This window comes from Varroa jacobsoni, unplaced genomic scaffold, assembly GCF_002532875.2.
Source record: "Varroa jacobsoni isolate VJ856 unplaced genomic scaffold, vjacob_1.0 scaffold_667, whole genome shotgun sequence".
Taxonomy (NCBI): Eukaryota; Metazoa; Arthropoda; class Arachnida; order Mesostigmata; family Varroidae; genus Varroa; species Varroa jacobsoni.
The window spans coordinates 102,914-116,635 of record NW_019213569.1 but is presented as its reverse complement, the minus strand read 5'-3'; the positions used below and the strand labels follow the sequence as shown (position 1 = coordinate 116,635).

Here is a 13,722-nt window from a genome sequence, read left to right as displayed (position 1 = left end):
ATATATTTATATTCTGATACAGGTGTATCGGTAATTGTGAAGATGAACTTGACTATTGAAAATCTTTTATCATTTTTTTTTTTCATCATCAAAACTGGCATTTCCGTTTACGGGTTGCATGGCATCTACATTGGCAACAACTAAATATAATTGCTGAAACAGCTAATTATATTTACTAAAGGGCTTTAATTGTTCAGCATTAACTTATTTGCTTCGCTGGTATAATGCTTTAATATACCGGCGGCTCTTGGGAGCCTGGGCATGTGCGACGCGCATGTGCCGTCGGCGACTAACGGTGCTAAATGTGAGGGTCGCAAGCTCGCCAAATCTCAATTGACTCTTTCCAACCCCCTAAAGGTCGGAACTGCGCTAGCTTTACCTTGATACAGATATCTATGATATTTGACTTCCATAAGGCTTGCTGCTGAAGATAGACGATGTGAAGTAAACGAACGAATGTAATGCGTCTCACGATTATGATTTCTTGTTATTTTGCAGCAACATTGCAAACATATATGTTCGTTGCAATACGCTAGTTATAACAGCGGCCATAACGATTTCATTGGCAGTTACGGTGTTTGGAAACGACACTCAGTCTCGACAAACAGAAAATCATTCGCCACAGCTGGCATCAGCGAAGAATGCCAGTATCGTTCAAGTCAAGATAGGGCTATCTCCAGCATCGGAGGCTGTTAATTGTACTACAGAGAGGTCGCATATTCAAGATGAACGCTTAATTTCGGTTTTTCCTTGTAAATCGAAAATAAAAAAACATGACCATTTAGCTTTTTCGGTGAGCACGGACCTGGAGAGTCGCAAAAAAGATGTTTTATACGCGAACAACTCGAACATACATTACAAGGTATATTTCTGCTGACATTTAGACAATGAAATGTTACATAGATTCAATTGGGAAGACACAATATTGTAGATTTCCGCCGCCAATGACCACAACATATATTATCTACCCCTATAAACGTAATTTAATTTTCTGTGCTCCGTGAATTTTTATAGCAGCACGTTTGTTTTTATTACCTAAACTTCTGCGCGAATATCCCTATTCCGCATATCGGGCAATCATCTAGTCGCGAGTTATCACACGACCTATGTCGCGGGTTTTAGTGACGGTGTCCGCGGTATCAGCGGGTGCGACAGGCGAACTACTTTCTCCCTATTTATGGAAACTTATTTAGTGCAATTTGTCTTCGCATTGATTCGTTCCGTTACATTTTATTGCAGATGGAAGCCAATCTATCGGTGGAGCACGTTTTTCTCGAGTGGCGCAAAGACACGCAGGTGTACCTCGGTATAATGCTAAATTTTATCGATTCCAACATGACATTTGTCTTCAACTACGTGAATTGCACGCGTAGATTTCAACCTATCTGGATGTTACCTCGGCCACTTTGTGGGCCTGACGGCCACAGAGAAGTCGCAGCGTTAGTATTCTCTATTTTATCTCGAATTTAGCAGAGGGACCGTCGTTCTACGATAGCGGATCTTAAGTGCGTTGAGTATTACGTGTCGGCGCGTTGTTATCTTGTAGCATTAGTAGTAATGATAGTAATCATAATAACAACAATGAACTTAAACTTGTGCACGTAAATACAACCCTTTCGCATAAATACCATATAAACATTGTCTTTTCAATTTCATATAAATCTACGAGCTCTTTCATAGTGCTAATCAAATTTAGATCAGCTGAGTAAACTAAAGCGGTATGGGTGAAAAATGTAATTAAACTTCAGAAGTTTACGGGCTGCTTGGTAGCTAAAATTCATCAACGCTTTAAACAAACAGCTTCCGGGTATTTGCCATATTTTGGTGCCTTTGAACGAAGAGTAGATCATCCTGGGTAGAGACTCAGGCGCACCGAGACCGTCATTAGCACACGCAGATCATAATGCGAAGCATAAATTACAATCTACAAGCACAATAGTGGAAAACAAAAGATTGACTTTTGAAAAACTCGTTTTACAGATTTCGACATCGTCTACCTAAGTATCTCCTTGAAGGTAAAATCGTGGGTAATTTCAGCTGTTCGAATAGCTCGTTGAATATCGGTGGAAACGAGCAACTCCACGTGAGCAAGATCAGGTTTCGCCTAGACGTAGATTTAACGTCAAAACGTCTAACACTTGAAACCTGCCCACCCGACGACTGGCAAAGTATCAACTGTAACACTGCATTCAACCGAACGGTATGCAATAGTATATTATATAGCGATATAATGCAATAGTAATTAAACATACAGGATCAGAGACTTTTTGTCGTCTTTATACCTGTAAGTTGCGTTGTTATAAAATCTTATACAAAAAAAAAAAGCATCGGTATCAAAAAAATTTAGCATAGCAGAATGTTATTGCTTCACAGTCCAGTAAGGTTTGTTATTCAATGTCCATAGATTATAAACAGTTTATAGTGGTTGACGGCACTAATCGCAATCCCGAACTGAAAAATAAGAGGAGGTACATCGTTTCACTGAACGGGTCAACTGGCCTTTCTTTTTACGTCACAATAACTCTAGACTTTGATCTGCAGTTTTGTAGGAGGAACATCTTGAATATGCCGAATAAATAAATGTATGCCCATAGAGATGCTATAAGTGAGTCACTTGCATGATTTGCCTGATATTCTTTACGTCTATTTTTTTTTTGCCCACTTTGGGAACATCTTATGTCAACAGATTTGTGACTAGCACGCGAGTTTTTCATTTGCCCCTCACTCATTTTGTGAAATTTACATCCTTGTCGTATTCGCGTCGATATTTTCAGTTTTTTTTTTTACCCGTTTGATGTGGCCGTTACTTAGCTCGTTTGTGATTTATGACACTGTCTACAGGTGAAGATAAACACTGCCCAATTGGACTTCCGCAACATCAGGACCCTTTTCTTTGGTAGTTGGCCTGGTCAGCATTTGATGGACCTACGGACCTTCGCTGGCGATTCATCGATACTAACCTGGTGTGAAGAAGAAAGAAAACGCACCGAACACGATACGTGGCCGAAGAAGAGTCGTCGTCATGACGATCTTTAACGAATATATACTTTGAATAAATCAATTCAAGGAACGTTTAAGATAGCAAATCTATTATGCATGGGTAAAAATGAAGTAGTGGGGGTCGTCCTACTTCATAGAACCGCTAGGACACATATCGAAAATCGCAGGATCATCTTATGTAATATGTGAAGTTCTTCAACGCTTTCGACTCACTCAATATTCACTCAGCACATTCAACATTGACGAATTATTAGCCTTATTATCTCCGGCTGACTTAGATACGCGACGAGAATTTCACCAGTAAGAGAAATTTCAAAACCCAATTGAGTAAATGAAAGCTGCAAAACTCCTTAACTGTGTTACTATAGGATAATAATTAAAACACATAACTGCCTCGAGAACACGGTAGTCTTAAAAGAACGAAACGAATTTTAGAAAACACACTTTTTATACCGGTTTTTCACTCTGGCTACATAAGGGATCGCCTTAGTATCTCAAGACGGATCACGACGAAACATGATTGATTGCCTGCAGATCAACGCGTAGTAGATCGGCTGTACTGGTAGCCTTACCTTAAACTTACGACCCATAAGGTTAAGGGATGATACTTATAATGACAGAACAAAAGGTTCAATATTCAATGGTCTTCGTAAGCGTTCCACCAGGACTCAGGACACTGAAAAAAGCATTCCCAGAATCAGGTAGCCCACATCCCCTGCAAGCGCACTTTGTATTTTCACGGCAGATTGATGCCCTCAGGTAAAATTGTATTATCGGTTGCAAATAGAATGGTCAGTAGAGTCATATTTTTATACAATATACACTTTATACGGATAAAAATGTACACTTTTCAGAAAATGCTGGGTTACCTTTAAACAGCGTGTTCTAGGTAAGTACAGGTTGTAAATGATTTTGCTTTACTTAACACTCTATTGAGTTCACTGTAGTATTATCCCATGTAATGGTGTCTTTAACTGAGTGCTGGCAGAGCAGCACTTCTCACAACAAAATTTCTTCAGCCTACTTCTTGCACAACGTCAATTTTTATGAACGAGTCATCTCTTACTATTGAACAAACGGTAATGAAAAGTGGGAAACAAGAAAAAAAAAAGCTACTTATTCTGTATGATGTGTTGATTGCATGAAGTCATATCCCTGAGGTAGTGTAACCCAAACGTGTTGGCCTTCTGACGTGAGAAATGACTGAGAGGTGATCTGGATTCGAATCTGGGCGTAGACACGTTTTCATTCTCCAGTGAAAATCTGAAGAGGAATGGAATTGGCGGCACATTACCTGCTCAATACTTACAGATTTGCTTGTATTAAGGCCCACTGGTCCAACAAATTCTTGAAGCTGTACTAAATAACGGTATAGAAGCTCATTGAAACCGTTGCGAGTCGGCTATAAAAAGAGTTTCGCATCAGACCGACGCACCGTTGCATAACAAAATGAAAATTTTCGCAGTGTAAAAGGCCGACAGCACAACCATTGCAGTTATACGTATAAAGATAGCTTATGAATTGTAAGTAGCACGCATCGTAGACTCTTTAGTCGAGCACAAGCTTCGTTTGAAGACAGCCGTAATTCTAAACTGAAGTAGGATAAACAAGTAAATAACCCGCTTTGAAGTAACACTTTGTTACTATTTTAGAGTTCTTTTTTTTTTTTCATAAGTCGTTTGAATTGGATTGAGATGCTAATGAACGCTGAAAGCGTTAATTGTGTAACGAATTCTAGAATGGCATAGACAGAACTTTAAATTGGCATGAACATGGTGTTTTATTGCGCGACTTACACTCTGAACTTTGGTTAAAGTTCAGAATTTGTTCTACGCTGATATATGAAAATTGGTTTTCGTCTCTATTAATATACTCTATGGGGCTCCAGCTAATTTTATCGAATCGGTTGTTGATTATATAGCTCAGTTACTTGATTGAGAGTAGGCAATTTTTCAGACATCGTATTTCGAGAAGCTAATATGAAGTAGCTGATCCTGATACAGAAGGTTTTTAAAGCCTTAAAAAGCAAAAAGTATATAGAAGATCTATCAGAGAAAATAGTGCTTTCTATACAAGTGCGAAGTTGGTAATTTCGATTTGTTATAAAAAAAAAACCGTTGAAGGCTTAAATGCCTCCTAATAAAATGAATAAATCGTTTCGTCCAATTGTACCTGGCAGTGTTCTATCTTGCTTGATATTACTGTGCCTAAAGAGGATCTATTAGGCTCTGTAGTATACCTCCGAACAAATAAAAAGCCTCGATAGACAAAAAAAGGAAGTCTTAAAGCCATGTTATACTAATGCCGTTCCGGCGTGTACGTAGAAAATATTTTAGGCTGCGTTTGAGAGGTTTACCTAATATTAACGTAATAAGTTTGGGTTCCCATACAACGTACATTAATGTATGCTTCTACATTCGAATCAACAAAGTGTTATTTTCAGATGTCGACTGTTCCTCTACGACGAATTTTTCTAGGTATTGATTATCCATGTTGCCTGGTAATAGGTTTTGTTGCCTCCTCCTTTTATAATTTTTCTAGCTGACCTCGTCATTAGCCTTCCCACGACGACACCGTCGCCAACGTCGACAGGTTTGAACTTGGCGCGCTTTTCTCTGTGTGCTAATTTCCGTACTCTGCCGTGTGGCTACAACGAAACCCTGCTTGGAGTCAAAGCTTGGTTTGTGTGCAAAAAGTAAATCCCGTGATGACTGGCCTAAAAGTTGCAAAGGGAGGGTCAAAGACATACACAAGGTGGGTCAATTGAGGGTGCGAAATTTTCAAGGCTATTTGTCAATATGTATGAGAATCCATCTATGGGTGCTATTAGCACAAAATTGATGGTGATTTCACGCTCTGACTGCAGTTATTGATAATAGACTATATTCGGTAAGTTTCCTTCATGGTGTTTTATCTAGTAATGTAACTGTTGTATCAGTTAGGGAAGCCGAGCTCTGATAAAATGAAAATTAAGCTTTACCCGACTGCATGCTGCCTCAAGATTCCGCTATTGCTTTTGCTTTGGTAAAGAAATTTAATGCTCAGGATTTAGGCCCGATAGTCGGCTAAGTCGTTCTAGCATGTAATGAGGTAGAGTAGAACCTAAACGGTCTTTAAATTTGGTAGGTAAGCATATTGCCACCGCAGAATTGCGGAGACTGCTAAGAAATATTACTGATACACCTTACCAAAAAATAGCGTTATTTGGTGTACATTCGTGTGTCACGCATTAGCCGATAGTTTTTTTTTTTCTATAGGACTGCGAATGAAATGCAAGATGTCAACTTACTCTTGAACTATGTGACCGACATTCTTGCTGAGGTAACACCTTCAACATTTAAAGCCATGTATTGTAGCGCTAATATTTTTAGATGTTTTGGTAATGGATTGGCCCCATTTGTTGCACTGCGTTTTATATCGAATCAGATAGGAGTGCTTTATAGGTATAGGCAATAATGAGTGTTGATGCTTAATTGGACGCTGACGTAACCGGTTTGTTGTTTATTTTTTTTTTTTTTATTGTACAATAATATTTTTGAGTCTGTCAATTATACGAATAAAAATCCTCTTTTAAGTTATGCACGGATTGTAGACCGTTAGATCAAGAACAATTGTTTTTTTAGTCAGTTCTTTGAGCGTGTGTCGATTATCATATTATCGTGATATTAACTTAGTTGCGCACGTTTTGATTTCAGCGTTAAGGTGCCAAAGAAGAAATCGTTTGAAACTGTACCGTTGAACTATGAAAACGAGACCGTTACACAATATCTCACTGCGAAATCAGAGCCCGACACATGGTAAATCGACTTTTAGCTACGATAGGATAATTATTATGTAATCAAGGGTTTTTCCTATCGTTATACGTTCAATGTTGTTGCGTACAAAATTGTATGCCGCTCTTGTGACATTCATTGTTGTAGCATGTGAAGATTCTATTGAAGGGATGGCAGGCATATTGTTTTGTAGCAAAGTTTAATATCCAACATAATTCTAAAATTGCATTAAATAATGAAGGTAGATAAATTCGACCAATATTAATTACTAAGGAACGAACACTTAACAGTTGCAGAGAAAGTCCCGGTTACACTCGCTATAGAGAACGTGAGCCTCCGCGTCTAGATGAGTAAGTGTCTGAAAACGTTTTTATTTTATGTCTAGAAGATCTTGCCAAATGTCTGTCACTGGGCGAATGCATATAGATATGACGACAGATTCAGAGCCCATCCAATCAAAGACACAAAAAAGTTACAGGCATCTTCAGATCGTTTTATTTAATTACTACTCAATTCAAATATTGCGGTTGACAGCTAAAAAACTTGTAGCTTGGTTTCGTGTATCATCATTATCATCTGTGAGGGTATCTATAATAAGCTAAAATACAAAATATATTTTAGAGATAAAAGAGTATACCTGCCATGTTAGTCGTTGTTCCACAATGGCTTGCCTAATGCCTGATACAAATCTATTGTTAGTAGATGACAACTCACTGAATCAACCTAGAGCATAGATTAAATTTTTTAAAATTAAAAAATTAATAATATTGCTCGACCATTCCAATAAGATTACGGTAGGAGATCGATTAAAACTTTTCTACAATGTGGTCATATGTCCAGTAATTAAAAAGGAGTTCAAGAAAAAAAATTCATTTACCCATAAGGCACCGATGTGCGAAATCCTTGGATTAATTAATACTATCTACGATATAACCTTTGGCGTTCGATAGCGGAACCCCTTATAATTACTGGTAATGGTTCTACATATTACTATATATTTTTTGTGAAAATACTAGAATTATAAAAAATGATATACAGTCTAATCCTTTGGCGCCCTATTTTAGGAGATGGGCCGTAATCCTTGCGGTTATCTTCCTAGGAGCAGTTGTCACAGGAATCATGCTGGTTGCCTATTATCAGCCGTACCTAGGCATAAAGGAATGACAAGCCTGTTTCATCACGCTACGGCCGAAATGTGGTCAGGAACGCGTCGATTTTTGTTAGAATGAACGGGCGTGGGAGATTTTGAATTTGTATGAAACACAATTTGTGACATGAATGTCCGTCAGATATAGTAACGATAACTATTCAGTGGCGTTTTTCTCGTGTTGTTCGTAGCAGTTTTTTTTTTTGGTTTATTTCCTGTCATTAATCGTAAAAACAATGCGCTAATAATGTTTTTCGTCAAGCTGTTTGACATAGCCAGTTATAGACGACTTACAACACTCAAAGATGCCTTAAAATCTGTGTAATAAACCCGCGTTCCACTATTCAAACCTACTTTTTAAGTCAGCCGCAGGCTTCTCTCTAATGACCCTGAACTAAGGATGTATACATGACCTGTTCATCAGTTTTATGTACATATAGCAATTGTATGCAGGGTGAAGAGGAAGTCTCTTGACAGTCTTTGATTTTCATTTGTATAACATACATATGCGTCTATTATTTGTCAAGAAACTTTGATGAAAGTCCGACAAACACTGCTGCCCCACGCTATGTGTATTGCTGTATTTTTAAATGATCAAAGGGTTAGCTTGTTGCGAGAACTCGTCGACTTGACATCTTTACTTTTGGTTCCACGATCGTAGTCCACAAAACAGGTTTTTATTGAAAAACGTTCATTCTGCAGGTGCGAGTAGCCGTCATTAAAATACCCGACTTTCACCTGGGAGATTTCCCTGGTAAAGCCAGTTTGTTGGAGCTAACAGGATATGGGCGCTACTCAAGCACGATCCCTGCAAGTCTTCTAAGCGACAATACGTTATGAAATAAATTTGAAATTAACCTATTCAGGATTTGGAACAAGACTATCGTTCACATCCTTTATTCTAAATACACCATTCAGTTGATATTGATATTGTAGTCTAAGAGCAAACATTGAACTTTTATAGATATTAATCGAACGCAGGCTTTGTCGGACAGCAGGACGTCCACGGATATATATTTGATGCATTAGATTACTTCGATGATTTGTGAAAAATGCTAGGAACGGTAAGGTTGTTCGCATTTACTTAACGTTTTTAGTGAAGGAAATCCTTCTCTCAGTAATACAGTGAAAGTACGATGGACTTACTTTCGATAATTTTGAAAACCGAATTGGTTTGAAAACCTTCAGAAACACCAACGTTTATTGGATAAATATACAGGACGCCTTACGTTCCTGGATGCCTGGCATCCAAGCTCAAGGATCACCAGCTCAAAACCGCGTGGAGACATACTTTGTTTCCAGTTGGAAGCGAGTCGTCTGAAGCAGTGGTTATTGGCAGTTCCGGACGTAAAATTCGGGCAACAGTCGTTTTGGCCCAAAGATCGCATATTTCAGCTTTGCTTCTGTTCGCGATGACACGATAGTAGAACAAGGTCATCGATCATTTTAACAAAGAAAAAAAAGAGAAAAATTCTGACAGTAAGTTTTCCAACCCAGAGGTCCTCGCTGAAATTTGTCCCTATTTTATATCAACAGGTCTGTTGATCGCGACATAGACTTCGCATCGATTAAAACGGTGTTTTTAGGCTACTGGAGGGAAGGCGATTTTCTCGATTCTGATTTACAAGACGTCACAACATAATGTTAGCTTGAAAATAAAAAGAACCCCATTGAGGGCATCAGCCATTTCAACCAAAAAGGCATATGGTGACGTTTTGTTGCGGAGTCGCCCGTGCTTGCTCCTGCGTTTTCTTCAACTTTGTATACAGGTAGATAGTAGATTGTCCATATTTGGCTTTCCATGAAATTGATTATCAATTTATACATTCGTATATTCTAGGCAACGTTTTACCTGACACTTCAGCAAATACATGCTTTTAATTGTCACTGCTCGTCAATATGGTCCAAAGGTTTTCTTTATTTAATCACACATACAATGCAGTATGCACATCAGAGTAGTAACGAGGCTGGAACTGACGATTACTGGCACTTCGACCAAAAGTTAAGCTACTCCAACCACCCCACCAAGGATAATTATTATTCAGGGAGCGCAAAAAAAAATCAAGTTAATCATTTATTGCCTAATCAAAAAGTGCGGACAATTCACTAAGAGCTCGCGTCCAGGAATAATTATTGTTAGAAATATATTACAAAACTTGTAGAATATGGTAGGATTTGAGCAAAGCTGGTTAACTGTTCTGTTGAATAACTGACCATGGCGAGTCCAGTGCTGTGTGTTGTTTTAGTCACATAGACCCAACATTAGTCTTCTATTCTGTAGGTAAAAGGCTAGGCATAGCCCAAAATCCAGGAGAACTTTAGTTAGGTAATTGAAAATTTCACCTCAAGTTCATCGAAAGGCAGGGCACGTGACCTGATAATCGGGGTTACAGGTCCATAGACAGACGAAAAGAAAAAATCATGGAGATAAATCATATGGTTACAGATGCCTGAACAAGCGAAATATTCGACGACCACTCCGTGTAGCAGGTGTTGGTCAATACACCTTTAATTATAGTTACATCGAATATCAAGTTAAGTCAAAATTCGACGGGCCCGATAGATCTAAAAGTGAAATCGGAATTGCGTTCATAATGTATTGCTTTTTCGCTAGCGTAGTATATTATATAAACGATCCGCTTTCACACTCAGGGTATTATTATAGGCCGTTTTTGCCTACAAGCAAAACATGGATCCACCCATTTCGGTGCTCAACGTTCTCAATTTTCCGATACTGACAAGGAATTAAGGAAGCTACCGTTTTCCCTTAAAAAGTTGCCTCTACGTGTTGTTCATAAGAAAATTCTGCACGTTTGGTACGAAAGTAAACACCTCTACCAAACAGTATGGAATAGGCCCGTTTCACGCCAACCTCATACAGATTCTCGATAAGGGTTTCCGTGATACCTTAATGGGTAACACATTTGCGTGCTATTTTTAGGGACACGTCGTAATCAAGGTTCGAATTCGAGCATAGACATACTTTGTTCCGTGCGGAAAACTAGTCATTTATTGGAATCCCTAACGGGGATGCCGGACGTAAAGCTCGGATAGATAGATCCTACATAAGTATATCGTGTGCTGCGAACCAAACATCTGCGGGACTTTTGGACTAACACGATTATCCAGAGTGTAAATCATTAGAGCTTATCGTTTATGGCAAGGCATTCGTCGAATATCGCACGAGGCAACGAAAAATAATATTGGAACATAAGCATTGCCTGAGGTTCACACGCAATTGTGACTACTTTCTTTTGGCGACATAGATAACGACGTAACGATGGCATGGACGAAAACCACCAACACCAAATGTGTATCCTAAATGTTAAATAAAAAGTTGAAGGTTTTCTAGCGAAGTACGTCTCTGGTAGGACAGCTTCTATGTCTATATCTATCTTCGAATTCATGCAGGCTATTTCATTTTTTACCAACAGAATAGCTCGGTCGGAAAAGTCAGCTGACGTTGTTTATAATAAATAAATACTTTACTATAAATAATGTAGTGTGCTACACAGCGATTTCGTGCCTCGAACCAGCAACCCCAGTTGGCTTTTGTGATATTTCAAGATCTCAGCAAAAGTAGGCAGTACCACGCAATGAGTTCAGCCAAGAAAGAATGACACTTCGTTCTGTCTCGAGAGTAAAACTTGCGAAATATACCAACTACGACTTCTTCTGGAAGACTATGCCACTTTGATTGGATTAACACCGCAAAACAAAGATATAATGATGAGCAAGAAAAGTTAATTAAGTGTGCAGAGTTTATAATTTGAACGAAGTCGTGTTACAGCGAAGCGCCACTTTTATTACATTTCTGTATTACACTGTATTGGGATGAAGACAGTGAGGTTTTGTTTGCAGCTAAAAACAAGGCAGCCCAAATGATCATGAATCAGACAAGTCTGAGCGCATTTTTCTTACGTCCTGGAAGGGTGAACTGGATTGCGCCCAGTAAAGAATCGAAATTTCACTTTTTAGCATCTGTTATATGGAATTTCACAAATGGCAATTGGCCATGTTTGGAACCTCTGTTTAGGGCATTACATAGGTATTGCTCGACTCAGATAAGCCAAGTTACTCCGTTCCTTCCAACCATAGTCGGACCGTTAATATTATAATGCATTCCTGCTTATATAGTCATAATAAAATTCCATTACTCAGCGGCGAGAAGCACCGGCCATATGCTTCGTTCATCTGCTATAATGCCCGAAGTATGCATTTGTACAATTATTTCAATCCAATGTCATTGCATTTTTATTAGAAAATAATCGTTTACATATAAGTTCGATGCATTTAGTAAGTTCTTACGTGCCTCTCTCGGCAGACTTCACCGTTGTTCTGAGCTCTATCTTTGTGTGCGGTAATACCGATTGGGGTCATTAAATGGTCTTAGAGAAAAGCACGACATTAGAGGGCCTGTTTCCTCGACTAATTACGAAAACCACTCGTTCAAAATTTTGATCTATAGAGTAATCGCTAATTTCAAGAACGTCGACCACAAATCTGCACAAGACGCAGATTGCGGAATCGTAATAGCAAACTATGAAGTTTGTGCTAATTCACTGCGAGAAATGTGCATATTTTGAAACACCTTTAGATGACTTTTGCTTTAGTAGATTGCATTGTGATTATATAATTGAAAATAGGAATAAAAAGCGTGTATCCTACTTTAATTTTGTCTGAAATAGAAGTTTCGTAGCTAATCTATGAAAAAAAGAGGACAAACGACAAAAAAAGGATATATATATATCTATAATAGAATAAAGTTCCAATTGCCTATCCTGTACTGGATGTACTTGTCCATATTCTGAGTTTCAATACGTTCAACTTCAGTCCAGTACGTGTGTACGGTTGAATATTTTGTACTGGAATATTTTATTATCTGGGCTGTTAATTTATAGGTTTACATTCTATTTTGTAAATACATAGGTTTTGTTTATATCTATTCAAATTTTTACTGTGAAAAATTACTATCACACAATGCGTCCCGAATTAATGTAATAGCATGTCAAAAAAGGTATGTAAAAAATATATGTAAAACATAATGTTTAGTTCTTTCAGATTGTGATCAGCGTGTTAGTGTCAGTGAGTGTCATTAGTAACGGTAAATCTACTGTGTATTTCATCTTCAGCATACAATCAAGTGCCAACAATGGCATACATCTTTAAATTGGGGGTCTTCAAGCCTGGTTGGGGACTCTATCATGCTAGGGTAGCAATTTATTAACATCGCTACCAATGACGATACAGTCTGTAGCAACTTTACGATACAAACATACTCCACTAATATTTAAGGGGGTTTATATTCATTTCAGATACCGTGAGAGGTTTCACTAGGAATCGCACGTGGGTATAGAAATTCGAAAATCTCAACGCACAGTTTCGACCAGGCACATTGAGGGTAAGCCAGTCGAAATCAGTGGTGTCCACGTAATCTCTAAATATAACCACGGTTTCCAATTTGTAGCCCTTAGGGTTTGTAACAAAATTGGGCCCCTATGCCAAATGGTTAAAGAGGCATCGCTCTATATTCAATAGGGATCAACTGGCAAAAAATCGATCTAGGCGTGCCGCAGTGTTACAACCGAAACCTCTAGCACATAGGTTTACAAGTCGGAACACTTTCTCTATCTATCAGCTGTGGACAGAAACAAACTCGGATTTATCGGAATCTGTCAATATTGATGAATACAAATAGAGAATAAAGATGTCAATGAAATTTAGTTGTGTAAATTATTAGTTTCACCAAACAGTTCAACCAAAGAAAACCTGAGACACAACGATCTTACTTAGGACTTATAT

At 38.4% G+C, this 13,722-nt stretch overlaps 2 protein-coding genes across 6 annotated transcripts in view; both read left to right on the top strand.

Moving 5' to 3' along the window:
* The window catches only part of LOC111262486 (uncharacterized), a 4,063-nt gene extending 986 nt beyond the window's left edge, over window positions 1-3,077 (top strand). Inside the window, exons 2-5 of one of the 2 annotated variants that reach the window (XM_022836782.2) lie at window positions 570-862; window positions 1,240-1,439; window positions 1,981-2,200; window positions 2,842-3,077. In XM_022836782.2, the coding sequence (XP_022692517.1) occupies window positions 570-862; window positions 1,240-1,439; window positions 1,981-2,200; window positions 2,842-3,036 (908 nt within the window). In that variant the 3' untranslated portion in view covers window positions 3,037-3,077. Of the gene's footprint in view, window positions 1-498; window positions 863-1,239; window positions 1,440-1,980; window positions 2,201-2,841 lie in introns of both variants that reach the window. The other variant, XM_022836781.2, reaches the window with a different exon arrangement.
* Window positions 3,078-5,613: 2,536 nt separating this feature from the next.
* On the top strand, window positions 5,614-8,800 carry LOC111262481 (uncharacterized). 4 transcript variants are annotated; one of them, XM_022836777.2, is made up of 5 exons: window positions 5,614-5,754; window positions 6,696-6,797; window positions 7,064-7,123; window positions 7,838-7,968; window positions 8,623-8,800. In XM_022836777.2, exons 1-4 carry the CDS (start codon window positions 5,708-5,710, stop codon window positions 7,935-7,937), a joined length of 309 nt encoding a protein of 102 aa, XP_022692512.1. In that variant the 5' UTR covers window positions 5,614-5,707; the 3' UTR covers window positions 7,938-7,968; window positions 8,623-8,800. The 4 variants fall into 4 exon arrangements, 3 of the variants coding, with proteins under 3 accessions (XP_022692512.1, XP_022692510.1, XP_022692511.1); XR_015311926.1 differs by having other exon boundaries at window positions 5,615-5,754; window positions 7,838-8,026; XM_022836776.2 differs by having other exon boundaries at window positions 5,617-5,754; window positions 7,838-7,971.
* The last annotated feature ends 4,922 nt before the right edge of the window (window positions 8,801-13,722 follow it).

Excerpts from the sequence above, each read along its gene's own strand:
- LOC111262481 (XM_022836777.2), top strand. The coding sequence starts at position 5,708 with ATGACTGGCCTAAAAGTTGCAAAGGGAGGGTCAAAGACATACACAAG. Across the intron at positions 6,798-7,063 it reads AAATCAGAGCCCGACACATG|TTGCAGAGAAAGTCCCGGTT; the intron begins GTAAATCGACTT and ends AACACTTAACAG. Across the intron at positions 7,124-7,837 it reads GAGCCTCCGCGTCTAGATGA|GAGATGGGCCGTAATCCTTG; the intron begins GTAAGTGTCTGA and ends GCCCTATTTTAG.